Here is a 9,164-nt window from a genome sequence, read left to right as displayed (position 1 = left end):
ACATAATAACTATTGTGTCTTTTTTAGAGGATCCTGTGTTTGTTAGTATGGATCAGCTAGCTGTTCATGGGCCGTACAGTCGGACCCGTGCCAACATAACAACAACTGGACCTCGTTGGGCTGTCCTTCCGGAAAACTGTTTTTTTTTTCCTTCTTGTCTACTTGCAGTTCTTTCTTCACATTATTATTATGTACAGAACTGTGTGCCAATTATCCAAAGCACGTTCCAGAACCTCCAATCAGGTTCCACCTTCATTCTGGTACACAAGTTTGTCTCAACCCAAAAGTTTATGCTGCAAAGTTTTTTTTTAAAAAAAAATTATTTGCCAGGTGGATTGACGGCCGTAAAGTAAAAATACAGTGCTTGGGCATGGTCCAATCAGGCGCCACGGAAGTGTAAAGCGCTGGGCATGGTCCAATCAAAGGTGTTCAGTGCTTGGGCATGTAAACTGTATGCAACCTCTATACCATTGAGAGCTAAGCACTCCACTTATCCAGGTTCAAAAGTAAAAAAAAACGCAAACTGTTCAGAAAGAAGCCATGAACAGATTTACCCCGTTATTCTATTAAAACAGAATAGAACAAGCCATGATGGCCAATCATATGGTATGTTTATATCTTAGTTAAAAATATTAAATACAATCTAATTACAAAATTAATTATACATGTGAGAACTAAACAATAAGACGAACCTATTAAACGTAATTAGTACACGATTTACTCGTATTATGCTACATTAAACATTGCTAATCATGAATTGATTAGTATTAGTAAACTTAATTAGTTTTATAATTGGACTATATTTAATGCTAACATATCTGATGCAAACCAAACTTGTGTGCAATCGTGCAAACTTTTAATTTGAGTCATATAATGTTGATCGAGGGGAAGCATAGGATTCTGTAATTTTTGTTTTTTAACCATTTAAACGTGGGAGACCGATAATCGTCGGTTTATGAAGGGCACGACACTTTAAGCAAAACTTCCAATTTAAACATATATGAGCATATAAGTCGATATCATCTCCACTCTTGGGACCACAAAAAGATCGAGCAAACAAGCAAACATAATGTTGTAGTCCCTTCACTTTGTTACTAATGGCTTTGTGATCTCATATGTTTACTTAAACTACATGGTGAAAAGATTAAGATGCACAAAAGAGAAGTAAATAAGACTAATCTAAACTTTCTCGTATGTCTTTTCTATTTTTTACGAAAGTTCTACACCTTATATTCCAACTTTATTTTAGCGTGACAATTCTAGATAACATAAATACAGGAGCAAATGCACATGGTAAAGAAAGGTTAAGAACACTATTACGTTTTGTTGAAGTGTTGAAGACCCGATACTCTCCATAGTTTTTGTTAGACCACCTTGTACAGTGAATCATCCAAAACCACTTACATCTTAAGTTGGGCCATCCATAATCTCCCTAGGAGCAGATACAAACACGGACCACTTGATCCGTGGCCTAGGGCTTAATCCATATATTTCTATTTATATTGTTGTCTTTACACAAAAAATGTATTAGAATAACAGTAGATTCAATAAGTTGGCTTGGGGCATGATCGGATCCTAGATCCACCCCTGATCTTCACCGGATAATCACTAGACTCTCGACAACCACCAAGGCGTCATATCACTTGGACTAATAAGCACATTCTCTCACTTGATCTGAAGAGGCTAATACATATATTATCATCGACCTTAATATCTCATAAATTATTTGTCAACGACCTATACACAATTAAGCTCGGGATCCGGAGTATCGCCTCCTCTCCTTCGTATGTTCAGCCACGCATCGCCGACGGCGACACCTTCTCCACCTCTCCCTCGATTGTTCTTGCCCCGATGCCTGCAGAGGCGCCTGGCGATGGAGAGTCACAACAATGGTTCTTGGCGCTTGACGACAGGGAAGGTAAAGACGACGCCACGAGTGGAGTGCGGTGGCGGCTGATGAGTCAGAGGCAAGTAGGATGGTCTGTTCAATGTCAGTATAGAAGAATATAGATAAGAGGCATATACAGGGAACTGATGGAGAGTTGGGGCTTAATATACGACGACGACAACGAGCAGTAGGGAAGCATGTGCACGTACGAGCAAGGTTTTATATTATTTGATTGTTAGGTGAGACATGTGGGAGAAAACATTTCTACGTGTGGGATGCACGACACACGACACTCATGCTTTGAAGGAGTATAAATTATTCGGTGTTATTTTTAGAAACACCAAAAAGGTTTAAAAAGAAAAAACAAAAATAAATGCCACATCCACATCTATAGATGTATAAATGGGTGGATGCACGGCTAAGTCCGTCACGAATTAGTGTCGTGCCAGCTCGGTCCAAATCAGCTAGCGAGTCAAACGTGTTGGCTATGGGTCATCAGTGAGGCTCATAAACAACCCATTATGTGTAATAATCGTGTTGGGTGACCTATGGCCCAACGGGCCTATAACAGTCCATATCATTTAAATAGCAAAAATATGCTAAAATATACATATATAAAGGTTTAAACATAATTGTTAGCTTCAAATACATATTTACACCTACATAACCAACAAAACAAATATATTTGTTGTGTTTTATACTTTATATTTAGTACAATATAGATATTTATATGGGAAAATAGAAAAAAAATCAAGTCATGTAGGATATAACTTGCTGTGGTGCACCTAGACCGACAAGGACCCGCTTCGCTTTATGCCATATCGGATTTGGGTCAGACCAAACCCGTACCGGGCTTTGGACCGTCCGGCTAACCCGACCCGCTAGACAAGAAAGAAAACTACCTGTGGGCTGTGGCAGCTTCAGAAGTCGCCGCGACAAGGTGCTGAATTTTGACTTTCTACCAGAAATCGGAGCGAACCAAACTGCCGGGAAAACCCCTCGCCTGCGGCTTCGCGTCGGCCGCCGCCGCTGCCGACACTTTACCGCGTGCCTTGCGCCCCCGCGCCGCCGATGCGATCAGCGACGCACGCCAGATCCGAGCTTCTGTAGGACCTTCAGCCGTCGCCGTCCCATGGGGGACTGCGTCGTCGAGGACGGCCACGGGCACCACTACTCGGAGGCGGTGGAGGGCGCGGTTTCGTTGACGGTAGCCGTGGAGCTCGATGAGCGGGCGGAAGAGTCGCGGGAGGAGGAGGAGGGTGGCGGGCAGCGGAAGAAAATGGGCGGGATCCCAAGGGAGCCGTCGTTCTCGCGGTGGTGCAGGGACCCCTCTGCCGCCTCCGCCTCCAATACCGCCGCTGCTGCGGCGACCAGTGACAGCGACGCCTCAGAGGAGTTCGAGCTGCCGCTCCTGCCATCCTCCTCGGGCGGCGGCGGCTCACCGATGGACATTGAGGTGGGGGCAACGGCGAGATCTGATGATCTGCCGATCTCGCCGAGGTTGCTTGCGAAGGTCATCGGGTTGATAGCGTGTTGGTACACACTGAGCACGTGCTTGACGCTGTAAGTAACACGTATTGTTCGTTAATACTCGTGCGGATTTTCCGGCTACCTTCGTGTGCGGATGTGTTTGTTGCTAGTGTTCATTCCATGCGCGTGCGCATGTGGTCAGGTACAACAAGGAGATGCTGGGAAAGCACATGTGGAAGTTCCCGGCGCCATTCCTGATGAACACAGTGCATTTCACGATGCAGGCCGTGGCGTCGAGGGCCATCGTGTGGTTCCAGCAACGAGGCCTAGAGGGAGGGCCAAGTAAAATGTCGTGGAAGGATTACTGTTTACGAGGTGGGTGTCTGGGTGATGTGCTGTTTCTAACATTGTTCAGATGTCTACCAAAGTCGGGTGGGTATCAGTTCCACATATAGTAGTGCGAAGTGTCATGTGAATTGGATACCTCGGTGCTCCATAATCAGCACAACCAACTTTGGCTAATATGGATTAGTGGTGGATGTGGATAGGATTGTCAAACACAGTATAACTAGCATCAGGGAAGCATAGTCGAAATTAATCAGGTCTTTTGGGGTATGGTATGAGCATTGAGCATGGAGGAAATTAAGAGTTTTGGTGTGAAACAACCATGAGGCCAGATGCGTACACAGAAGAACCTATATGCTAAATTAAGCAAGGATGGCAAACTGCAACCATTTATGGTCTTGCTTCTTTTAAGTGGTAATATCACTCATGCTCCCACTTGGGGATCAAACCCTGGTTGCGGGCGGTGCACTCCCTCACATTTACCACCACAATGTGAATCAAAACTGCTACAGAGCCATATGATGATGTGAGCTCAAAAACAGATTTTGATTGTACTTTCTTTGTATTTTTGTTTACATTCCAGTAAATTTGTACCATGGCCTATGATTTAGAAAACACTTCTAACTCGATTTAATAAAAGAAGTTAGCAAAACATTGTTATAATTTTTGTCTTCCTGTTTACCCATTTGTTTGTATTTTGGTGTTTAAGTTGCAACAAATTATAAGTTTAATATTTGCTCTTATTTGTATGTATAATAATTCCAGTATTGGTTGTGCAGTTGTCCCAACAGCTTTGGCTACTGCTCTTGATATAAATCTGAGCAACATTTCACTTGTTTTCATTACTGTGACATTTGCTACAATGGTATATTTCTTTATAAAAGGATCATTATTTGTTCCATCTAGTAATTAGGTATTTGGACTTACCATTCACCCTTTTAATTACTTGTGCAGTGCAAATCTGCTTCTCCAATTTTCATTCTTCTGTTTGCTTTCATGTTCAGGTACTGTGCTTGCTACTCTGTCATTAGTTGCATGGGTCTTATTGTGTTCAGTTTTAGCAACTTCTCGCCTTCATTGAATCTACTTATGTTTTTTTTCATCTGTTACTTATCTCTAAAATTTTCTTTTCATGTTCTTCTGCTATGCTTTGTACCATTTTTCTTATCACAAGCTGAAGTTTACCTTCTTTGTTTGGAAGGCTTGAGAAACCGAGCTTTAGCCTTCTTGGAATCATGCTGGTTGTTTCATTTGGAGTTCTACTAACAGGTAACACATGCTTACATTAACGTATTCAGGATTAAGACAATACCCTTCCAACTAGTGTATTACTAAATTATAGGGTTGGTAGTATAATCTGCGGATTACTGTTGCATCTTAATTCTCAACTCCATGCCACTTACGTTTTTCCTGAAAGCTACCTTATCAGCTTACTGTTTGTATCTTAATTCTTAACTTCACACCATCTTTGCTCATGGCTTAATTTTGTATCTTGCAGTTGCTAAAGAGACAGAATTTAATCTATGGGGATTTATGTTTATTATGCTTGCTGCTGTTATGGCTGGTTTCCGCTGGTCCATGACTCAGATTCTTCTCCAGGTTTGTTATTGTGTAATGCTTTCACAGTTTACTTATTTTTATACTGTTTAAATACTGTGTTCATACAGGATCCTTAGTCCTGTTAGCTTCGTATATCTGTGGTTGTATTTTCATTTCATTGTGACTGAACTTTCGCCTCTCTTTTTTGTATGTCTTCCAAAATTCCTGAAGAAAGAGGAATATGGTAAGCTTTCTATCTTAGCATTTTACTCACATATATACGAACATTATTAAACGTTTCATCTGTGGGATGGCATCAGACACACATGGTTAGGATCGGGGCCCCTAGTAGGATTGTTTTTTTGCTTGACAGTAAGATTTGTAATTTGTTGTAAAGATTGAATACCATAATATTCATTTTGAGTAATTTAATTGTTTTTTTGTAAATTTATGTGGACTTATTGATACTATTTTCAATCCACCTAATATCTTATTACAACTGAGTCATTTAAAAAAAACATTATTTCAATTATTATGTAGGGTCGTAGGATCATTTTGTTGTGGTCTCCATTGTGGGCCACCAGTACCGCCCTCGACCTAAGCAACAGCCCAGTCCAAGCCATGGCTAGGGCCTAGGTCGATGTCAGCGGCATGCAGAGCAGAATTGTGGTGACAGGAAGGAGAAGAATTGTTAGGGAAGTTTGTTGATTAGGAGGTGCACCTAAATGATAAAGGAGCACCTTGGTTTGAATTGTAATCATCGAAGAGGATAGACCTTCCTATGCCAGGCGTGGGTGTCCTCTTTGACGGTGGCATCAGAGTCTTTCACCGCCACCGCCACCAACCACGACTCTCCACCAGTTTCTCACTATCTCCTGCGTTCCTTGCCTCAATCCCATCTACTCCTACACCCTCCTTATCACCCACGCTGTATTAATTTGGGATCATGTGTAAGGTCATTCCGATCTTATGAGATTGGGATACATGAAATTTAAGATTCATGGTTGGTTCAGTATTGTTTTGGTTTGGTAGAATTGCAGTGTACTAACATTCTAGGATATAGATTGGGATACTGAGAAGTGATAACCTTGCAGTTACATACCTGAAAAACAGTCCTAAATATTAGATAGATTTGATTGGCTTAATTTGTTTTGAAGTACGACTACTGATTTATCTATAGCTGTGATTGCCGTATTGCCTCAAAACTATTCCATATCAGCTGACAGCTGTTCTGTGAATAAATTGCATTAGAATCTATACCACTATAGTCTGAAATATTAAAATGGACAACTTCAGATGTAGTTTATTCTACTGTCAATCAACATGTTAAATGACAGCTTTACATTTATTTTTCCATGCAGCATTAAAGAATCCTTTTACCTTGATGAGTCATGTTGCCCCGGTGATGGCAATAGTAACAGCAATTATTTCCATCGTGATGGATCCATGGCATGACTTCAGAGCAAGTCACTTTTTTGATAGTTCTACTCACATAATAAGAAGCAGTGTGTTGCTGCTTCTAGGTGGGGCTTTGGCCTTTTTCATGGTATGCATCATGTACTCCTTTCCAGGGAATGAATATTTATGTTTTCTTCTCACTTAGAATTGAACATAAAATAGTCCTCGTCGTCAAAGTACCAGTCCACTGTTTCAGAATTGTTGTTCATTAAGGAAATCAGGAGTGTAGGTATTGTCATTTGTTATAATATAGGTTAAAGTGTTTAAACAGATCATTTAATAGGGTGAAGCATGGTTGGTTCTGTTAACTATTATTTGGACCGTCTCATTGTGTGCATGACACCATGAGCAGTTGGACAACTATTGAGGGAGCAATTCTTGTTAAAAGTCTTGTCTTTCTGGAGTCTACTATTGATGTATTATTAAGGCATGGATGAGCTTATCCCGGATTATTCTTTTGAAAGGTTTTGACAGAATATGTCCTTGTTTCTGTGACTAGCGCTGTCACAGTGACTGTAGCAGGAATTGTGAAGGAAGCTGTCACTATTCTGGTATAACTAAACTTTGATTTTGGTTTCCATGTTAGTTTATACAAAGTTCATCTATGCTAGTTCATTCATGTGATTGTGACCCTGCAATAAAAAATAAAACAGGTTGCTGTGCTATTCTTTAATGATCCATTTACATGGTTAAAGGCGCTTGGGCTGGCAATAATAATATTTGGTGTCAGTCTATTCAATATTTACAAGTGAGTTGAAACCTTTATATTTCATTTTTCATGTTATTATTGGTACAGAAACACAATTGGTAATTCAACTCACAGGTTTCAAGTTTGAATCTTTAAAATAGCAAGCATATGATTATTTCTAATGCATGGAGAATATTGACTAACACTTGTTTGTGCTGCATTGTGAAGGTATAAAAGGTTCAAAAAAGGGCATCACAGTGAAGATGCTGGGACAAATATCCAATCTTACAATGGGACTTCAAAGTACGTTATCCTTGATGATGATACTGAAGATCAGGATGATTCAGGCTGACCTGAATATGGTAGGTAAGGTAAACAAATTATGAGAGATTTTTTTTTTGTTCAGTACGTTTTTTTTTTGCTTTCCAATTTCTCGATTTTTTTTCCAATTGGTTTAACGGTTTAATTCATGCATTTTCAGAATGCAGACTACTATATGCACTGGCGTTTCCAGAGAAGCAAGATCTTCTGGTGCCTGCATAGACTTACTTCCACAGGCTAACTGATATCATACTATTTTTTGAGTTGATCAACCGCTGTGGCCACTGGCCAGCCATGCACGAGCGTGACGCTTGCAGCCGTGTGACAAGTTGAGAAGACTACACGCTCGTACATGGAACATACAAGGTACAGCCTGGTATCAGTACAGATGTTTTCTCCTTTCGTTCAAGACAAAGAACGGTGCATATATCTGAACGAGGCATTCTGCAGTATGTCCACGAAGAAAATGTTGCATCAATTACAATTAGAAACACAGGTAACACACTTAACTTTATGGATGAGGATAGGGTTCGGTTTTGTAGTGCATTCTGATTGTTGAAGGGAGATTCAGCATCGGAACATAGCTTTCTTTTCTTTAGTTCTTTCTTTTTTTGAGATGAAAAATAAATAGTACTAACAATCTTATATGTAATAATGTTGTATTTACGGGAATGTGTACCGTTTCACGTAGGAGCATTTCGCGCCTTATTGTAATACCTCATCTTGAGAGGTCAGTGCCAAGTCGGCACGGTCCATCTCAAATTTCCTTTGCGTATTTTGAGAGCAGCTTGTCATTGTACATGTCATCCATTAGCATATCTTGGCGTTTGGCTTCATCCGTAGGACTATGAGTATATCCAGAAGGTTGACGGCCTGAAGCACAGTTGTAGGGACAGATCCTGACGGCAGCGTGGCGTCTGAAGAGAGGAACGTAGTGTTTTTACCAACATCTCGTTTGACGCCGGACGTCTATCATCAATATTCGACAATTTCATAAAGGCGGTGCGGTGGTAGAACTATCCGGGAATATTTCAAGTAACATATAGTACGTACTGAATTGTACTCGCACATATGCTGCTGCATGAGTACCGACCGTTGGGACACACTAACAAATAAGGCCTGGCCCAAGCCCAACTGCCCAAAATCTAAGTTATTAAAACTCCACCCCTTTTGGGCGCCCGTCCGCATTCCACGGCCTCGGCACCATCCGTCTCGTGACGCGTGGCGGCGGACCTGAAATTTCCTAGATCTCAGTTCTGAGCAGCTGGCGTCTCCGTCTCCCACAGAACACTCTCTCCCACGCCGTCCCTGCATCCTCTCGACCTCGCCGTCATCACTCGCATCCCTGCCGTCGCGCGTGCTCGACCCACCTCACAGTCGGGCATGACCTTCGACCACCGGCCCTCCTTCACCGTCGACCACGCGCTCAGCTGCGCCTAGGTCGCCGGCACCGAC

General features: G+C 41.5%; 1 protein-coding gene across 7 annotated transcripts; it reads left to right on the top strand.

Annotated features, from left to right (window-relative positions):
- The first annotated feature begins 2,399 nt into the window (after positions 1–2,399).
- LOC103636650 (probable sugar phosphate/phosphate translocator At1g06470) lies at positions 2,400–8,508 on the top strand. Of its 7 annotated transcripts, none has more exons than XR_002264181.3 (13): positions 2,400–3,451; positions 3,561–3,733; positions 4,483–4,568; positions 4,658–4,707; positions 4,905–4,972; positions 5,202–5,302; positions 5,474–5,486; positions 6,604–6,788; positions 7,165–7,251; positions 7,354–7,448; positions 7,617–7,750; positions 7,870–8,075; positions 8,160–8,508. XR_002264181.3 is itself a non-coding variant. In XM_008659000.4 (12 exons), exons 1-11 carry the CDS (start codon positions 3,021–3,023, stop codon positions 7,738–7,740), a joined length of 1,413 nt encoding a protein of 470 aa, XP_008657222.1. In that variant the 5' UTR covers positions 2,400–3,020; the 3' UTR covers positions 7,741–7,750; positions 7,870–8,508. The 7 variants fall into 7 exon arrangements, 3 of the variants coding, with proteins under 3 accessions (XP_008657222.1, XP_008657223.1, XP_008657221.1); XR_558107.4 differs by having other exon boundaries at positions 7,617–7,759; XM_008659000.4 differs by having other exon boundaries at positions 7,870–8,508.
- The last annotated feature ends 656 nt before the right edge of the window (positions 8,509–9,164 follow it).

This window comes from Zea mays, chromosome 8 (genome assembly GCF_902167145.1).
Source record: "Zea mays cultivar B73 chromosome 8, Zm-B73-REFERENCE-NAM-5.0, whole genome shotgun sequence".
Taxonomy (NCBI): Eukaryota; Viridiplantae; Streptophyta; class Magnoliopsida; order Poales; family Poaceae; genus Zea; species Zea mays.
The sequence above is the reverse complement of the archived record's forward strand: the minus strand, read 5'-3'. Positions and strand labels throughout refer to the sequence as shown.

What these genes read in the sequence shown, in the direction of transcription:
- LOC103636650 (XM_008659000.4), top strand. Translation starts at nt 3,021, where the DNA reads ATGGGGGACTGCGTCGTCGAGGACGGCCACGGGCACCACTACTCGGAG. An exon ending in GGGCTTTGGCCTTTTTCATG is followed by an intron (nt 6,789 to 7,164) that starts GTATGCATCATG and finishes TTCTTTTGAAAG; the next exon opens with GTTTTGACAGAATATGTCCT. An exon ending in AGTCTATTCAATATTTACAA is followed by an intron (nt 7,449 to 7,616) that starts GTGAGTTGAAAC and finishes TGCATTGTGAAG; the next exon opens with GTATAAAAGGTTCAAAAAAG.